The sequence below is a fragment of the Aulonocara sp. 'chitande type north' Nkhata Bay genome, linkage group LG1, assembly GCF_057382095.1.
Source record: "Aulonocara sp. 'chitande type north' Nkhata Bay isolate Kocher_YH1m ecotype deep benthic linkage group LG1, A_spYH_male_GT1.1, whole genome shotgun sequence".
NCBI classification, from domain to species: domain Eukaryota; kingdom Metazoa; phylum Chordata; class Actinopteri; order Cichliformes; family Cichlidae; genus Aulonocara; species Aulonocara sp. 'chitande type north' Nkhata Bay.
Window position 1 is genome coordinate 42,413,228 of NC_141344.1, and position 19,942 is coordinate 42,433,169.

The following is a 19,942-nucleotide window of genomic DNA, read 5'->3' on the forward strand; positions in this document are numbered from 1 at the left end:
TCTGTAAAAGATGTGAACGTCAGCATCCTTGAAAGAGTGACCTTTGTCTTTTCGACAGACATGTACAGCGGAGTCTTGTCCCATCGAGGTGGCTCTTATATTTTGTGCCGTGCATTATGTAGATGTGATCCTTGGAGAAGACTCTGCTGTGTTCCTCTGATAAACCTGCTACATAAGGGATGACAGTGTTGTTCCATTTGTCATTCTGTTTCTCCCTAATTAATTGAAACCTTCTTTCCTACCCATCTTCGCTATTTTCATGAAAGCCCAATTGAGATAACCACATTTTAAGAGCTTACTTCACATGTGTGTGTTCCTTCGTTTTCCCTTCTGGCTTAGAGGGAACATTTTCTTCCTGGTGTTGCAGGTTCCTGATTGCTCCAAGTTTGTGTTCCAGAGGGTGGTGGGAGCCAAAAAGGAGGTACTGGTCCGTGTGTGTGGGCTTTCGGTAAACTTCAATGTTGAGGTTTGATCTCCACTTGGCAGTGTGCATGCATGTACAGTGTGTGTATGGTGTGTAGTTCAATGTGTAGTAGCAGTGTGTGTCCATTTACCTTTGTGGTGGGGAGCCTGTCTCAGCAGCCGAAAAAAAAGCTCTAAGCTGCACTGATTCTAGTTGCTGGTGCCTTGTCTTGCGGTCTTGCGGGTTGCACACTTCGTGCTCACATGGGATCCTGGAGCCAGCCATTCCCCTGGCATATTGCCCATGGTCACACATTTCACACAGACAGCGGATCCTGGCAGTGGCTGCCTGAGGTCAGTGAGTTCTCTGATGTCGCGGGCGTCCCCCTGTTCCCACGGTCTTGCAAGTTCACGAGCAGTAATGTAGAAACTAATGGCTTATCTGTTGAAGCCGGGGCAGTCAGTGTTTATTTGTGTGTTGTTTTCTGGGAAGGCCAAGAAAGAGCTAGAACACCTAGCAGGAACTCCCTGCTCATTGACTCCCTGTAACTAAGGTTACGGACTCCCTGCTGGCTAGGCTACACGGGGCCATGTCTACCCAGGCTTGTCTAACCAATTTGGTGTTCATTTCATCCCTCTACCTGCATCACCTGTCCCATCACATGCTGGCAGGTTCTGGGGACCCTGACATTGCACCTGAGCTGCTGGCCACTTCCACTCACCTGGCTTCCCTACCCTGCCAGCTCTCCTCTTTCCACCATGCCTAAGTGGGCAAAGTGGGGATAGTGGATGCCTCACAGGCAATGGTGAAGTTTTTTGGCCCTCGGGTGGCATCCACTCCCCTATCTGCGTGAGGCCAGGCCCATCTTCCTGCAACCCCTCCCAGCACCTGCCCTCCAGCAGGAGCCAGTAGAGGGCGACTATCAGGAGGAGGATACTGACTCTGGGGTCCACTTCCCCGACATGCCCATCGTCCACAAGTTGGACCACACATACAGCCCAACGGTCACACCTCACCAATAGTTTGCTTCGCTTTAGTTTACTGAACAGTCACTGCTTTAAATATGTTTTACTTATTAGCCAATATAATTTCTTGGTTAAATTTATTTTTTTCATCACACCATACAATGTTCATAGGGAGTGTACACATGTCACGTGGCAGTGAAAGAGGCCACACGAAACAATGGTCAAAATTCTGTTTTATGTTATATTAATTCATCTTTCTTTGTTTGAGTAACCTGGGGGTTTGGCTTCTCCTCCCTGATTGGTAAAAGGTGTGGCAGAGGGCTAATTGATCTGAAGTACTGCTGAAAGCCTCATTGGACTAAACCAAATGCTTCAGTGCCTGGGGGGTGTTTGGAGTTTGTTTAATCATTTTGTGTTAGTAGATTATATGGCAGCCATTTGTCTTCCCCTTGTGTGTCATATGGTGTACCTAAGCCAGTATTTAAGTTCATGTGTCATTTCAGCAGGTCAGTTTGTCTTATGTTTGTTTGAGGTTTTGTTAGTTGGGTTCATTAAGGTTCAGGATCAGATGCATTTGCTTTATATGTGTGTTATGAGCAGTTTGCCTTATGGGCGTGACCTTCCTGTGCTTTTTGATTTGTTGGAGTCCGATCAGATCCAGCAATGCCATGTAGCCGTTACCAGAGCACAGGCTAAGCAAGTCAATACCCACTCTGAGATTCTGAGTGCGCTGCCCAAGACCACAGCTTGCATCAAACGCCATTTTTACTGGCCTGGTCTGAGCAAAGATGTGGCTCCATTTTGTAAAAGTTGCCCACAGTGTCAGATAGCATCTGTTAAAATTTCCATCAGCGCTGCACTCCAACCTCTCCCTGTCATCGGCATTCCTTTTGAGCATCTTGGAATGGAAATTGTAGGGTCTGTTGAGAGGAGCAAAGCGGCATTCCCAGGTGGAAAAGTGTGCGGCATCACTCCAGAGAACATGTTTCCACTGCTCTAGACTCCAGTGGCAGCATATTTTAAATCATGGATCTAACACTTTGCATTGCACTTGGTGATGTAAGACTTGGATGTATGAGTATGCGCGAACATACTCATCAGCTAACACGACAGCTTCCTTTACAGCTTTTGTTCTCAGCTTACTCAAGAACGTGTAAATCACCTCTCAGTTTTTCAATTTTTCAACAAGGGCCAGTTGCCACAGCTACTGTTTCATCTCCATTTTCTTGGATGTACATCAATGATCAGATAGTTGTTCACACTCTAACTCATATTGCTCCTTTGCTTTGCCTCAGTTCTAGTTTCCTTCTCCACCTTGGTCCTTTGTTATTTCATCATCCTACAATGCTTTTTATCTTCTTCTTCAATGACTGAATCATCTGTCATCAACCACAGCATTAATGATTGTAACATAGTCCTCTTTCTCCAAATTCCCCTTACCACCAACACCATACTAGTGTTAGACTTGGGCAAACTAAGAGGTCCTGGACAACGTAACCTGAACTTCCAGAGTCTGGAAAATGAAAAGTATGCTTATATTTAACTAAATTATTTTTGCTCAGTCATAATTACAGCAACATCTGCAAACTACAGAATCCTCTTCGATTTGGAATAGATCAGTGATGTCCAACTCCAGGCCTCAAGGGCTGGTGTCCTGCAGGTTTTAGATGTGACCTTGACAGTGTTGGGGAGTAATGGAATACATGTACCGGCGTTGCGTATTTAAAATGGTAAATGGCCTGTATTTATATAGCGCTTTACTAGTCCCTAAGGACCCCAAAGCGCTTTACACATCCAGTCATCCACCCATCCACACACACATTCACACACTGGTGATGGCAGCTACATTGCAGCCACAGCCACCCTGGGGTGCACTGACAGAGGCGAGGCTGCCGGACACTGGCGCCACCGGGCCCTCTGACCACCACCAGTAGGCAACAGGTGAAGTGTCTTGCCCAAGGACACAAAGACCGAGACTGTTCAAGTCGGGGCTCAAACCGGCAACCTTCTGATTACAAGGCGAACTCCCAACTCTTGAGCCACGATCGCCCAAAATCTAAAATACAAAATATGAGTAACTGTATTCCGTTACAGTTTCCATTTAAAAAGGTGGTATTCGGAATACAGTTACTTTGTTGAAATAAGTGGATTACACAGCGGTCTTTTCCTGTTTCATATGTTAGGCTATGCCCTCTCTATTTTTGATAATTCCACGTCATTGGAAACCCAAACAAAACACGCATTAAGAGGCTCTAATGTGTGTGTCTGAATCTAGCGGCCTATGTCACCCCTACTTGCGGCCCGCATAATGAAAAATTATTGTTCAAAAAATGATTTAATATGAAAGCAATAGGCAGAGTGTTACAGGCATAGCCCTAAAGAATGTAACCTTATGGGCAGTGTAGCCCAGTTGTAAGTAAGCTATTAAGACTCGTCTGTACACTGTGTTCGTGTTTTCCTCTGAAACAATAAGTTCTGTTGGAGCAGCCTTTCAACACCTCTGTCTGTCTCTCGCTAGCAAAGTTGACCCAGACAACAAAGTAAAGCTAGTTTTTGGTTACGAGTCCAACACGGAACCCGACATATTAGCCAGAGGTCCCTTTACTATGGTTCAGCGCCGCGGACCTGTTTTATATACAAGATCGCTGCAAAAAGTGCAGCCTTACGTAATGTCCACCTACTGTTACTCATTTATATTAAGATTTAAACATCTAGTTGGTGTTGGTGTGGTGAGTATTCTTCAGTAATAGTAATAAATCACACAGCAGTAGTACATTCACTGGACTGTTTGAATCTTATTATTATATTTTTACTACCCAGTATTTGAACATTTTTTATGTGTCTATTCGATTCGTTCTGATTATAAGAAAGGCCAGTTTGCTTTAAAAAGTCCAAAAAGTCAGTACCGTGCAGTAATAAAACAGAAGTACACCAGAAAAAATCCAGCTTTTGAAAGCAAATGAAGTTGTGAGAGAACAAATCTTTACAGTGAAGGAAGCAAATGTGATTGTGTAACTCCTGTATGGAAATGTTTGCTCCGAACAAAATATTGGGAAAAAGCATGCATAGCAATCAATAACCCTCTATCCCTCCCAATAAGCCGCTGAATCATAATTTCCTTCTGATTGTGAATCACAGTTTCAGCTTCAAAGCTCATGTCCCAGCTTCACACTGATTCACCTGCCTCTGCACTCTTCGAGGCCAAAATTGCAAAAAGAAAAAGCTTCCCCACATTCTGAGGTCAGGAGAAATGCTTCCCTCGTGTAATCACGCTCTATTGCTTGCTCTGGTCTCTCACTGACAAGCTCTGGAGAACCTTTTCTGACACAGATCACAACTCTGAGTGATGTCAACTCCAGACAACAGATACAGATCGGAAATGAACAAGACTAAACAGCTGAGTCACCCAGATGTATGCAGGAGTGTTAACAGCATGCATTTAAATACATACAAGTATAATAAATACCTCTGTTACCATCCACTTATAATGTTTGGTTGTTCACAGAAATGGATATGAGCCAGGAAAAGCGGCCAAGTGTTTTCACCAAAATTTTTCCATAACACAGCTGAAATGTCTAAAATAGTCAGAAGCTTTCACAGCAGCAATGGAAGCTTGTGGCTGGGAGCTTTTATGGATCCTTTCAGTAATAATCTAGAAGACAGCTAACAGATGCTGCTTACATAAATGAACAGTGGACACTTGACCTCACAACTTCTTAGATCATCGTTGTTTGCTTTTTGCTTTTGGGGGCATACTGCAAGCTACCCAGGCACTGAAGGATGACAAACTTCCAGATGTCTGAAGTTATTACAGTTTGTTGGGAGCAGTGTGTTTTATAGTGACAGGAGGGTCTGAACAGATATGTGAAAGTTTTGACATATATCTGCTTCTGCTACTTTCTTCTTTATCAGGTGAATTTGTAAAAGATTCCACTAAACAGTCACTTTAACTGATTTTCTCGCAAATAATCAAAGAGTAAGTTCTCCAGATCCAGCTATCATCCATGTATTTCAGACGAAATCTAGTTTTCTCTTTTTGTTCAAATACTTTCTAATAATATAACACACATATATCAGATGTTGCTCCCTTCCGTTGTGAGAAGTCACTGAATGACGGTATATTGACGAGTGACAGTTTCCTAAAAGGAACAAGCACACACCCTAACCCTAACCGTTTTGTCTAAAGACTGATCATTTACCAACATAGTACATTCACATCGACGCAAAGGCACTTCAAATCAATACATGAGATCTGCATACAATTCAGACCAGCTGCAGTCTACATCAGCAGAGCGCCTAGACTTCTATGAGTTTTAATTATTCACAAGTACGCTTCATCGAACAAAACTGGGGCAGGGAGATGAATTACAGGGAGGCAGATTACAACTCTCCGCCCCTCCCATCCCTTGCTAACCATCTGCCAAGCTTCTAACTAAAAATAGGTGTTAGACATGCGTAGAGACGTCAAAAAATGTGCTCGTCTGAATAGAATAGATTTGAAAAGCATGAGAGGTGTTGCCATGGGCATATAAACAGTGTTGGGGAGTAACGGAATACATGTACCGCCGTTACGTATTTAAAATACAAAATATGAGTAACTGTATTCCGTTACAGTTACCGTTTAAAAAGGTGGTATTCAGAATACAGTTACTTTGTTGAAATAAATGGATTACACTGCGGTACTTTCCTGTTTCATATTGTCGCGGGTCAGGACTGTTTGGTTTTGTTTGACAGCTACGTTCTGTTGTTCCAGGCGGCAGCGTTACGGTTGCCATGGTTACAGGGCGACACGCTCTCTCTCTCTCTCTCTCTCTGCGACTGTGTGTTTCCTGGGTGAGAGAGCGCCTTTTCGTTGTTGTTGTTGTTGTTGTGCTAAGCTAACAGGCAGAATGCTACAAGCATAGCTCTAAAGAATGTAGCATCATGGGCAGTGTAGTCCGTGCTGCAGGGAGAATGCACTGCCATACACGTTATGTGTCTGTGAGCGCGAGGAGGGAGAAAAAGGGGAGTGGAAAGGTACGAGTTGTCATCGAGGAAAAACGGGAGCTGGAAGCATGTAAATATAATAATAACCACTGCAGCCAAGAAGAGTGCCTGACGAGCCCAGTTGTAAGTAAGCTATTAAGACTCGACTGTACACCGTGTTCGTGTTTTCCTCCGAAAACAATAAGTTCCGTTGGAGCGGCCTTTCAACGCCTCTCTCTGTCAAGAAAAGTTGACCCACACAACAAAGTAAAGCTATTTTTCGGCTACGGACCCCGCCGTATTAGTCAGAGGTCCCTTTACTACAGTTCGGAGTCGCGGACCTTCAGTAACAGTAATAAATCACACAGCAATAGTACATTCACGTTGTTGTAAAAAGCATGATAATATATTAAGTAATCCAAAGTATTCAGAATACGTTACTGTCATTGAGTAACGTAACGGAATACGTTACAGAATACATTTTGGGGCATGTATTCTGTATTCTGTAATGGAATACTGTCACGGCGAGTGAGGTGAGCCGTGTGGAGGCAATGAAGGAGGATCCAAACGCAGGCAGTCGTGAAGGTGTGAAGGTGGTTTATTGAGCATGAAAGTAAATACAAACGGCAAAGGGAGCTATGACTAACTAGACTGGGAACAAACTAACTACAGAACACGAACCTGAACATGAGCAGAAACACTTAGCGGTTGACAGCAGGGAAACACACAGATGACGCAGGGTGGAATACACAGACGGACCAGCAACTACAATGACGGCAGACATGACTTAAATACACAGAGAATCACAGGGGAATTACACACAGGTGGTGGACACAGCTGGGAATAATCAACAAGACGAGACAAAGGTAAAACTGAACACACTCACATGAGGCGCAGACCATCACAATAAAACAGGAACAAGCAACCATCACACTAAGACACAAACTCGACAGAGAGACAGACAGAAAATGGCACATGGAGCTAGACAAATACTAAGCAGACACAACTGAAGAACAAATCCTAAACACCACAGAAACATGAAACTCAAATAATAAACATCATCATAATCAACACTACAAGAGAACAAGAAAACAATCCCTGATGCAAACTAAAACCAAAACATAATAAAACTCAAACTACTGGGTCCGACGGACCCAGAACCGTGACAGTACCCCCCCCTCTAAGGGCTGGCTCCCGACAGCCCCAAACAAAAAAGCACAAAGCACCAAGCCAGGGCGGGCGGAGGGGGTCCAGGAAGGAGGGTCCGAAACAAAAAAACAAGGAGCACAAGAGACCAGAATAAACCAAAAACAGGCCAACACAAAACAAGACCATTCACGAGTCCACAGTAAAGTCTGGGGGCCGACAACACAAGAGCCGAAACAGTTCAGGGGGCCGACCCTGCACACAGCAACGGCGGCGACAGGCAAACAGTTCAGGAGGCCGACCGTGCACACGGCAACGGCGGCGACGGGCAAACAGTTCCGGAGGCCGACCACGTGGAAGGCAGTGGCGGCCACCGAGCAGGTCCGGAGGACGGCCGCGATGCCAGCGGCGGCGACGAACACCTTCCGGAGGCCGTCCCCGAAGGCCATGATGCCATCTCAGAGGCCCGGAAAACGGCCGGCAGAGGCGAGGCGGAACGGGTCGAGCTGGCACCGACGGCGGCGTGGCAACCACAGGACCAGACGAGGCAGGACCAGACGAGGCAGGACCAGACGAGGACGAAGCAGAGGCAGGACCAGACGAGGATGAAGCAGAGGCTGGACCAGACGAGGACGAAGCAGAGGCTGGACCAGACGAGGACGAAGCAGTGGCTGGACCAGGCGAAGATGATGAAGACACGGAGGCTGGACCAGGCGAAGATGATGAAGACACGGAGGCTGGACCAGGCGAAGATGATGAAGACGGCAGCGGGACGGCTGCGGAACCTGACGGCAGCGGGACGGCTGCGGAACCTGACGGCAGCGGGACGGCTGCGGAACCTGACGGCAGCGGGACGGCTGCGGAACCTGACGGCGGTGATGCTGCAGAAGGTGATGTGGAGATGTGCTGGCTGGGTCCTCCAGGACCACCAGCAGATGTGAGGATGTGCTGGGTGGGCTCCACGGGCTCTCCAGCAGACGAGGCTTGAGGCTGGCTGGGTTCTCCTAAACCCCCAGCAGACGACACTTGAGGCTGGCTGGGTTCTCCTAAACCCCCAGCAGACGACACTTGAGGCTGGCCGGGCTCCTCAGGCCCTCCAGCCGACGAGGCAGGACGCTGGCTGGGTTCTCCTAAACCCCCAGCAGACGACACTTGAGGCTGGCTGGGTTCTCCTAAACCCCCAGCAGACGACACTTGAGGCTGGCTGGGTTCTCCTAAACCCCCAGCAGACGACACTTGAGGCTGGCTGGGTTCTCCTAAACCCCCAGCAGACGACACTTGAGGCTGGACGGGCTCCTCAGGCCCTCCAGGGAAAGCAGTCTCTGAAGCAGCAGGTACGGAGACCTCTGCCAGTGTGGACACTGGCTGGGACTGAGCAGCACCGTGGCTAGACTCAGGCAGCAACAGTGGGATACAGTCCTCAGAGGGCTGGAAGTGTTCCCCAATACACTCAGCAGAGGACTGAGGCGGACGGGTGAACTCACTTGAGCTCTCAGGGGGTGCTGAGAGCCGAGACTGTTCAGGCGAGTTCTCCGGTGAGGCTGCTGGTGCTGGTGTCTTGACCTCTAGGGGTCCAGAGTTGGCTGGTGACTGACACCCAGCCTCTGGGGAGGCCCTAGAGGGAGCAACTGCCTCTGAGATGGCCAGCTTAAATGAACCAGCAAAAGTTTGTGTGGAGTGTGTTCCCTGCTTGTAATGAGGCTGTGAGGATAAAGGCTGGGTAAATGAGTGGACAGGCTGCTGAACTGGTGGCAACTGAGCTACAGGTAGCAAAGTAGTAACAGGTGGTGGAGTGGCTGGCTGAACTGATAAGGCTGATGACTCTCTTGCCAACTGAGCTATTGACTGGGCTATGGACTGTAACATGGTGTCTACTGGGTCTGACTGTGACTGTGATGGAGGTGATGAGTGAGTGGCTGACTGAGTTAGCGACTGCTGGGAAGCTAACCGAGCTACCGGCTGAGCAGCTGACTCAACGAACACAGCCCCGGTATAAACAGTCATATGAACTGGTGAAACAGACAGAGCGTCTTTTCCACTCACCACAGCCGGCAGTTCTGAAGTCCTATTCTCCAGCTGTGGGGCGACGCGCCGACGGCGCGATCGTCGCTTCCTCCCGGGCAAAACCTCCGGCGGGCTGGGCAAAACCTCCGGCGGGCCGGGCAAAACCTCCGGCGGGCCGGGCAAAACCTCCGGCGGGCCGGGCAAAACCTCCGGCGGGCCGGGCAAAACCTCCGGCGTCCGGCTGGGTTGGGAAGCGATAGCGGCTGGTGGGTGTAGGTGAAGTTCGTGAAGGATGAAGTCTTGCGCGAGTGGGTGTAGTGAGTCCAATAGCCAGGGATAATCCGTGAGCAGTGTTGTATTGCTGATAATGTTTGCACTCCGTGCTTACTGTCCCTTGTGGTCCACCGTAGTGGCAACGGGGAGTGTTTGCTGTCACGAAAGTGGGTGTGTTTTATGTTGAAATGGACGAGCGGCAATAAAGATAATGGTGGCTCACGAAGCAGATTATGAACACGTTATTCATAAGTTTGAGACAGAATATTACATGGTGTCAGAGTAAATCGAACTAAACGCCCACCGACAGAGCGAAATGGATTCGTCGGGAGTTCCTGCACCACGGATGGACTGGGATTCAGCCAATCTTCCCGATGCCTGGCGGAGGTTCGTGCAACATGTGAAGCTAATGTTTAGCGGCCCGCTAAGCGGCAAGCCCGAGGAGACCCAGTGCAGCTATCTTCTTCTGTGGGTAGGAGAAAGAGGCAGGGACATTTATAACACATGGCAGCTGTCTGATGAAGAAGCTAAAAAGCTGACCACATATCTCGACAGGTTTGAACAGTACCTCATGCCGAAAACGAACACCATTTTCGCCAGATACAAGTTTAATGAAAGACTCCAAGGTGAAGGGGAGTCATTTGAACACTTTGTGACCGAGTTAAAGTTACTCGTCAAGCAGTGTGGCTACGTTAACAGTGATGAAATGGTCCGAGACAGGATTGTCTTTGCAACCAGTTTACCACAAGTCAGAGAAAAGCTGCTGAGCCAAGGGTCAGATTTGACTCTAGAAAAAGCCATAGACATTGCACGCTCCTATGAGATCGCACGAGAGCAATTGAAAGCCATGGTTGACCCACACACGAGCCTGCAGGGAGCAGCGCCCGCGCATGCAGTATCCGCTAAGCGCCAGAGTACGCAGCAAAAAGATAGGAGGGCACCTCATTATAATAAGATGGGAAAAGTGTGTGGAAGATGTGCACGAGCACACAGCCAGAAGGAGGAGTGTCCTGCAAAAGGGAAGAGGTGCAAAAAGTGCAATAAAATGAACCACTTTGCCAAAGCATGCCGTTCACAAGCACCACACCAACCCAACCCAGTGTACTCTATTAACCCTGACACTCCAAGCGATGAAGCGGAGCTATTCATAGATTCCATAACAAAGTGCAACGAAGGGGAGGCTGATGAACAGGCTTACGCCGACGTAGAAGTAGGCTCACTGCATCACACCGTGAGTTTTAAGCTTGACACAGGAGCCACTGCTAACGTCATCCCTGCCCGATTGTTTAAGAAGTGTTTTAAGCAGGTTAGCTTGGCACCGCCCACACGCACACTATCTGGCTATGGAGGAGAAAAACTCAACATCAAGGGCACATGCCAGTTGAAGTGCAGGTGGAAAGGCATTCACAAGATGCTGACATTTGACATAGTAGACACTGCAGCACCCCCCATCCTAGGGTTGAGAGCATGCCTGGATCTAAACCTAGTCAAGCTGGTCATGTCAGTACAGATCACAAATGTCATGGAGGAGTTTGCCGATGTGTTCGAGGGCATAGGGAAATTCCCAGGAGAATGCGACTTACACATTGACCCAGACGCCATGCCCGTTGTGTGCCCCCCCCGGAGGATCCCTTTCACACTGCGGGAACGACTGAAACGGGAGTTGGATGACATGGAGAAAAACGGCATAATCATCAAAGTAAAAGAACCCACAGAATGGGTAAACGGACTGGTGGTCGCAGAGAAGCGTACTGGGAAGCTCAGAGTATGCCTCGATCCTCGCGAATTAAACAAAGCCATCAAAAGACCTCATTACCCGCTTCCAACATTGGATGACATCACACCAAAGCTGGCAGGAGCACAGTACTTCAGTGTCATGGATGCTCGCTCAGGCTATTGGGCCATCCAACTAACCACCAAGTCATCGCTCCTCACCACCTTCAACACGACCTTTGGCAGGTACCGTTTTCTGCGCCTTCCTTTTGGGATAATATCAGCACAGGACATTTTCCAAAGGAAAATCGATGAGACGTATGAAGGGCTCAATGGAGTGGCAGCCATCGTGGATGACATCCTCGTGTTTGGCAGGACAAAGGAGGAACACGACGAGAACCTCCGTGCCATGCTTGAGCGCACACGGGAGCGAGGAGTACGTCTCAATCCAGAGAAATGTGTCATAGGCGCCACAGAAGTGAGCTACTTTGGACACAAACTCACCCGGGAGGGCATCCAGCCAGACCCAAAGAAACTGCAGGCCATAAAGGACATGCCACCTCCTGAGAATAAGAATGAGCTTGAGACAATCCTTGGAATGGCGAACTACCTGTCCAGATTCGCACCACGACTATCAGAGGTGAACGCACCGCTGCGTCAGCTGCTCAAACAAGACTCAGAGTTCATCTGGGATCAGACCCACGACAGAGTCTTCCAGCAAATGAAAGATCTCATAACCAGAGAACCAGGCCCCATACTGGCATACTACGACACGACCAAGGAGCTACGGCTACAGGTAGATGCATCAAAGTATGGTTTGGGAGCTGTGTTAATGCAGGACGGACATCCAATAGCATATGCTTCAAAGACACTGACCCTAACAGAAGTCAACTATGCACAGATCGAAAAAGAGCTCTTTGCAGTGCTGTTTGGATGCAAGCGTTTCCACACGTACATATACGGCAGGAGAGTCATCGTAGAGTCGGACCACAAGCCGTTGGAGCACATACTGAAGAAACCAATCTCTGTAGCCCCTGCTCGTCTGCAGCGCATGCTGTTACAGCTGCAGAGATACGACATAGAGATCGTGCACCGGCCCGGAAAAGACATACCTGTGGCCGACACACTGTCCAGGAAACCATTGCCCGACCAAGACAGCACGCTGAGTGAAGGCATGGAGGACCAGATCCACTCGGTGATAAACAGCCTCCCAGTAAGTGACAAAAAACTCTCAGAGATACAGGCTGCAACAGGATGCGACCCGCAGCTCACCCTGCTGAAGCAAACTGTGCAGGATGGCTGGCCTGAGGACAGAAAAAAATGCCCCAAAACCCTTTTGGACTTCTGGACTTTCAGAGATGAAATTTCACACTCCCATGGCATCATCTTCAAAGGTGACAAAATTATAGTGCCAACAGCCCTAAGAAACAACATGCTGGAGAGAATCCACACTGGGCACATGGGGATTGAGAGGAGTAAGCAGAGAGCAAGGGACGCCCTCTTCTGGCCAGGCATGGGCAAGGACATAGCTGCCACGGTGGAAAACTGTTCCATATGTCAGGAGAGGCGCGCGGCGAATCCCAAAGAACCTCTCATCCCACACCAGATCCCTGAGAGGCCATGGCAGGCAGTGGCCTCAGATCTCTTCACATGGCGTGGACGGGACTACTTGGTAGTTGTGGACTACTACAGCCGCTACTTTGAGGTCGAAAGGCTATTCTCTACCACTGCAGGGTCCGTCATCAAAAAGCTCAAGGCCATATTCGCCAGACATGGTATACCAGAGACGCTTATCTCAGATAACGGCCCACAATACAGCTCTCGAGAGTTCAAGGATTTTGCAGTCACATGGGACTTTGTCCACACGACCTCAAGTCCTTTGTACCCGCAAAGCAACGGCCTTGCCGAAAGAACAGTCAAGACGGCCAAATCAGTTCTGGATAAAGCTCATGCTCAGGGAGTAGATCCCTACCTGTCCCTATTGGAGCAAAGGAACACGCCAGTCGACAGCTTCAGGTCACCCGCGCAGCTCCTCATGAGTCGACGTCTACGCTCAGTGCTTCCTGTTACCGGATGCCACCTGGTACCTCGCATCATAAGCCCGACGGTTGTGCAAAAAACACGGATGGAAAGACAAGAGCATCAGAGGCGTTACTACAATCGCAGCGCCACACCACTACCGAGGCTGCAGCAGGGGGACCACATTCGCTTTCAGCACGAGTCCGGAGCCTGGAAACCGGCTGTCATCATCCGACCTGCAGAGACTGCCCGCTCTTTCGTGATCCGCACTGGCGAGGGACAGACTATACGGCGTAACCGACGGCACCTGAGAGGCGCCAAGGCGTCACCGGCACCTTCAGCACCAACATCCGATCTGGTAACCCAGCCAGATAGTGCGGCTCAACAACAAGCAGAGCCCCTGTCACTATCTAGAGACACTACAACACCAACCATGGACACTAGCCCTGCACTGACCACCAGATCAGGACGAGTGGTCAAACCGAGGGTTATTCTTGACCTGTGATGTAAAGGGTGTAGGCGGATCGCTGCCCTAACAAAAAACAAAAAGGAAACATGTCAAATGTCCATGTACTAATGAGTGCATATCCCACATCGCATTGTTGTTGTTAGTTTAGGCCGCAGTAATTTTACACATGGCAATGTTGAAAAACTGTTCCTTATCCTCAGGTTCGGGATGTTCTATTTTGAAATGTATACCAGCTGTGTCACTGGTGGGCATCTAAAAAAAAAGGGAGATGTTGTATTGCTGATAATGTTTGCACTCCGTGCTTACTGTCCCTTGTGGTCCACCGTAGTGGCAACGGGGAGTGTTTGCTGTCACGAAAGTGGGTGTGTTTTATGTTGAAATGGACGAGCGGCAATAAAGATAATGGTGGCTCACGAAGCAGATTATGAACACGTTATTCATAAGTTTGAGACAGAATATTACAAGCAGCTGTTGCAGTCTGGCTTCCAGAACGTGGAGGAATGCTTCTCCCTCATGCTCTAGCCACAGGTTGATTATTTGTGAAGCGGAGTTCGTGATGAGGTCCCGAAGCTCCGTGGGTGGGGTGAATGCCGCTGGATCCATATCTGGCTGGTCCGTACTGTCACGGCGAGTGAGGTGAGCCGTGTGGAGGCAATGAAGGAGGATCCAAACGCAGGCAGTCGTGAAGGTGTGAAGGTGGTTTATTGAGCATGAAAGTAAATACAAACGGCAAAGGGAGCTATGACTAACTAGACTGGGAACAAACTAACTACAGAACACGAACCTGAACATGAGCAGAAACACTTAGCGGTTGACAGCAGGGAAACACACAGATGACGCAGGGTGGAATACACAGACGGACCAGCAACTACAATGACGGCAGACATGACTTAAATACACAGAGAATCACAGGGGAATTACACACAGGTGGTGGACACAGCTGGGAATAATCAACAAGACGAGACAAAGGTAAAACTGAACACACTCACATGAGACGCAGACCATCACAATAAAACAGGAACAAGCAACCATCACACTAAGACACAAACTCGACAGAGAGACAGACAGAAAATGGCACATGGAGCTAGACAAATACTAAGCAGACACAACTGAAGAACAAATCCTAAACACCACAGAAACATGAAACTCAAATAATAAACATCATCATAATCAACACTACAAGAGAACAAGAAAACAATCCCTGATGCAAACTAAAACCAAAACATAATAAAACTCAAACTACTGGGTCCGACGGACCCAGAACCGTGACAAATACATTTTAAAAGTAACCTTCCCAACACTGCATATAAATGGGTTATGAGAACAAAAAGTAAAAAAGTATTGTAAACTATAGAAGTGCACCTGTAGATAAACATAGCTACGAGGTAAACAGCACATTTGCTTTTATTTAATTTATTAAGACAGATGAAGCTCGAAACAGACCAGCAGCCTCAGTCTGAGATAAACTGCACCATTTAATCTCAGATTGTAGAACACCTGGGGGTCACTGTAGCTCTGTTTCATCTCCACCCACCTCCAGCATTCACTCACCAGCCCCATACTGCTGCCTGAGGATGCCTGCGTCTCCTGACAGGGGTGAAGCTGATGACCTGGCCACTGAGGTGGTGGATATGAAGGGAGACAGGAGACCAAGCTGAGACTCTTGAGACACCCGCTGCTTCCCCAGCCCTGGCATTTGACCTCCTGCAAAATTTTTGCGAGGCTCAGAGGTGGCCCTCCAAGATGAGGCACCTCCCAAAGCTGTGATGGTATTCCTCAGTGATCCACGGTTCTGAATGTGTGACACAGCCTCTTCAGCCACCATGCTGTCAGCCAGTGTGACATGCAGTGTAGCATGAACATTAAATTCCTGACTTTCATCAGCCCACAGATCAGAAACACGGCACTCATACACGCCCTCGTCTTCTTTCTTCACCTTGGACAGGCTGAGGCTGTGAGAGATGGCATTGCCCTGAACACGCACAGTCTGAAAGTCAAGCACAGAGATCATGGGAAAAAATGGCAATGCCTCAGTAACATCTGCTTTTATTATGCATTTTATTCATCGACCTGTAGTTCCATGTTTTATGACTAACCACCAAAATGTGACTCTTCATTAGTTGCGCAACACATCAACACAAAAGATTTATAAAGCCTTCATTATCTCTAATAAGGACACATGTTACTAACTCCTATATAACATATTATTTGCTAGTTTAGCATAAACTAAATGTGCACAAGAGGAATCTTTGAGCCTCACTTTTGTGCTGCCGCAGATCAATCTTCATGTGCCAGAAAGAATTTCATGCTCTCTCTAAAGTGTGAATATCATAGAACAAATCCAGGGAATAAAACACTTTCAACGGGACAGTAAAGCGGGTACTTACACTTATTTTTGTGGCTTCTCTTGAAACATCCTAAAAAAAGAGATACTTTTATCAGTTTTGAAAATCTCACTGAATGTCAGCTGCACATTTTGGCAACAACACGAGTTTTCCTTCATTTTGTTTCAGAGAGAGGAAATGGCACAAGCAGAGCTGTTTGTCTCAAAGACACCGCTGATAGCCTCTCTCCTCTCTCCTCTCTCTTTGTCCCTTGGGTGTGTTTTCTTCTGCTTTCTTTCCCCCCTGCTACATGTTGTAATGGGCTGAAGGGGAAATGAATTTCCATATGCGCTCATGATGGTGGCTTGAAACACCAGACCTATCAGATAATGTTGACAATCACCAAGTGCCCAAAGTCTGAGTGATGTGTGGATTTTAAAATGGTTCAACAAGTGCTGCTTATGGCTACTGAAATGTGGAGAAATGCTTTAGCAGTATTCCCAAATATAGTCAGTGTTAATGCTTAAAGGATGTTAAAATAAATTGTAGTGCAGATGATGCAGGGTAGAGACAGAGACACACACATATGCGTGAGGGCTATAAGTACCTTGGCTCTGTTAGCCGGAGCAGTGATCTGCAGCTCATCTTCAGACATATCTTTCTTCAGGTACCACCACTGGATCTCCAAAGACATGGGTGCTGAGCTGACAGCTTTAAAGGCGCAGGGCATTTCAACATCATCTCCTTCCCCCACACTCACATCTTTAGGGACTTCAGTAAATGTAGCTTTGGTGTGTAAGGGTAGAAGAGAGAAAAAGGTGAGACGGCAATTTTGCAAGTTTTTAAATGAGTAATGCCCTCCTCTGCAGATTGGTCTTTCATCTGCCCCTATTTGATGAGACAAACTATAGGACAGAGGTGCAACAACTAGAGTCATGGTGCCACGACAATAACTTGGTCTTAAACACCAAAAAGACCAAGGAGATCATTGTAGATTTCCGGAAGAGGGGCCATAACAACCATCTGCCTCTCTTCATTGGCAGTGAGGCGGTGGAGAGGGTGAGCAGTTTTAAATTCTTGGGGGTAACTGTGACCGAGGACCTGTCCTGGGGCAACCATATCACCTCAGTTGTACGGAAGGCCCAACAGCGCCTCTACTACCTGAGGAGACTGCGGAGCGCACACATTCCCAGATCTCTGATGTTGAACTTCTACAACTGTGCCATCAGCAGCGTTCTGACGTATGGATTTCTAGTGTGGTTCCCCAGCTGCACCAAGGCCGATCAGCAAGCACTCCAGCGGGTGGTGAAAGAAGCTGGCAGAATTATTGGAACAAGTCTGCCAGAGATCAGTAATATCTTCCCCACTCGCTGTCTGAGGAGGGTGCACAGTATCCTGCGGGACCAACATCACCCTGCGCGCCACCTTTTCCATCTGCTGCCCTCAGGGAGAAGGTACAGGTCTATACAGGCCAGAACATCCAGACTGGCCAACAGCCTGTATCCACAGGCTGTGAGGCTCCTGAACTCTCTGCCCCCCTCTCACGGACAATAACCATATCCAACTTCTTAATAGCAATGAACTGGTCTGCATTGGTGCATCATATCTTTATTCTCTTTCCCCCTCCTGCCCCCCCCCCCCTCTTTCTTAAATAGATAACTATCATATCTGATATCATATCTCACAGTACAATAATATTGAATGGGTTGCATTGTTGTATTTTGTCATGTTTCTCAGGTCTTTGTCTGAATTTCTACGAACATTATTGCTAAGGATTGTCTTATTGCATTGGAGTCACACTGGGTTAAATATGTACACTTGGGTTTTAAGGGGTATTTATTATTTTCTTCTTTTTTTGGGTTGTATGGAAGCCCCAAACGCAATTTCATTGTTCTTGACAATGACAATAAATAAATAAATACTAAATAAATATTTAAATCACATCCCTTTCATAGTCTGACACGTTTCTACTGAGGTATCCAAAAATCTCCCCTGGCTTTATTTAAGTGAAAGCATTTTATTTATCTATTCATGTTATTAGAGAAGGATAAGCTGCTTAGTGTCAGCATTAGCAGGGCAAGTGGCGCTTAGCTGAAGGAGCTTTTTAATGCCAATCTATCTCCGATGTTTCCTTCATGTCACTTCACTTACCATTGGCACAAATCATACAGGCTGAGTTGATAAGGAAACAATAAAGGATCCCGTCGAGTCCCGTTTTTTCCATGTCACAGTTAATTCTTATCACGTTCACGAGCGTTGGACGGTCATTTGACCTGGACGCGATGTTACCCGCCTGCTCAGATAACTCCAAATACAGGCACAGAAGAACCCCGATTCAGACGCAGCAGCAGCAGCAGCAACACGCAGGATCCAAAGCTGAGCTCGGGCATAATTAAACTATTATTACAAATAGTGGATCCCTCAGAGAAGAGGCGCCTCCTTCGTTCCCAGCTGACTACCATCTGAGAAAACGAACTTCCTGATCAGGGACTTCCTCTACCTTGGTACAGAAAGAAGAAAGGCTCCATCCTCACTAACGGTCTTGTGCGTGTGTTAAAGGTCGGAAGTACTGCAGCTGAGGCAGCCAGAGACCAACAGCGATCGCTGCTGAAAAGTGCAGAGCTTCGTCGCTGCGCCTCCTCTGTCTGCTGTCACCGACCTGCAGCCCTCCCGCTGCTGTGCACGCTGCAAAGAGACACACACACACACCGCCAGTCTTGTCTTCCCACTGCTTCAGGGCTCCAAATATAAATACCAATTTTCTTTTATGCATTGAACTCACACACTTGCTGAATTAGTGTGAAAGCTGAGCTGAGTCATATTAATTGAACGACACGTTGTTAATGGAAATGAATGAAAATGTAACTTTTCAAAGCCGGTGAATTTAAAAAAATCTATTTATGTAAAATGATAACGAAAAAAATGATTGACTTTTCATGTTCAAAGCTATGATAGTTGTAAATGAACCTATTCAAAAGTAATTTTAAACTTGTGCAAATGATGACATAAAATCTTGCAGCAGCCTCTCTGTGATTTCTCTATCATGATCCAAGGTGAGCATCACGTTTTTGGGTGTATTTTTCCATCCCTGCTCAAGTCAAGTCAAGTCAAGTCAAGTCAAGTCAACTTTATTTGTCAATTCTGCCACATGTACAGGACATACACAGAATAGAAATTGCGTTACTCTCAAACCCTAGTGATTAGAAAAATGCAAATAAAATAATTAAAAAGTAAAAATTTAAATAAATACAATACAATTTTACGTATAACAAAAAAAAGCTATGCAATATACAATATACAATATTCAAGTAAGAAGGCATAGTGGTGCAAAATAGGCAAATAGTGCAGATGGGGATTTAGTAGTGTACGGTAAGAGATAGTGTAACAACAAAGTCTTATGAGGTCCAATGCTTAAGCAGTCCAATGCTCCACAAAGTGACTGGAGCAGGCCAGTGAGTGCGTCAGAGAGTGAGTGTGTGTGTGTGTGTGACAGAGTTCAGTGAGACCGTGGTGGAGAAGAGGGGAGAGGGGGGCAGAATCGGGAGGGAGTTTAGCTTCCTGACAGCCTGATGGATGAAGCTGTCCTTCAGTCTGCTGGTCCTGGCCTGGAGACTCCGCAGTCTCCTCCCTGACGGCAGCAGCAGCTTGAAGAAGCTTTGCA

The 19,942-nt window shown here is 47.3% G+C and overlaps 2 protein-coding genes across 4 annotated transcripts in view; both read right to left on the bottom strand.

Moving 5' to 3' along the window:
- vstm2b (V-set and transmembrane domain containing 2B) overlaps positions 1-18,915 on the bottom strand; it is a 51,677-nt gene extending 32,762 nt beyond the window's left edge. Inside the window, exons 1-4 of the mRNA XM_086297025.1 lie at positions 18,433-18,915; positions 16,889-17,067; positions 16,345-16,374; positions 15,509-15,944 (exon numbers count right to left, since the gene is read on the bottom strand). Coding sequence (XP_086153151.1) covers positions 15,509-15,944; positions 16,345-16,374; positions 16,889-17,067; positions 18,433-18,505 — 718 coding nt within the window. The 5' untranslated portion in view covers positions 18,506-18,915. The remainder of the gene's footprint in view (positions 1-15,508; positions 15,945-16,344; positions 16,375-16,888; positions 17,068-18,432) is intronic.
- Positions 6,914-11,644, bottom strand: LOC147339627 (uncharacterized). 3 transcript variants are annotated; one of them, XM_086296996.1, is made up of 2 exons: positions 9,670-11,644; positions 6,914-9,627 (listed from the first exon to the last, which is right to left on the bottom strand). In XM_086296996.1, exon 2 carries the CDS (start codon positions 9,481-9,483, stop codon positions 7,669-7,671), a length of 1,815 nt encoding a protein of 604 aa, XP_086153122.1. In that variant the 5' UTR covers positions 9,484-9,627; positions 9,670-11,644; the 3' UTR covers positions 6,914-7,668. The 3 variants fall into 3 exon arrangements, with proteins under 3 accessions (XP_086153122.1, XP_086153130.1, XP_086153138.1); XM_086297004.1 differs by having other exon boundaries at positions 6,914-9,606; positions 9,649-11,644; XM_086297012.1 differs by having other exon boundaries at positions 6,914-8,264; positions 8,319-11,644.
- Positions 18,916-19,942: the final 1,027 nt, after the last annotated feature.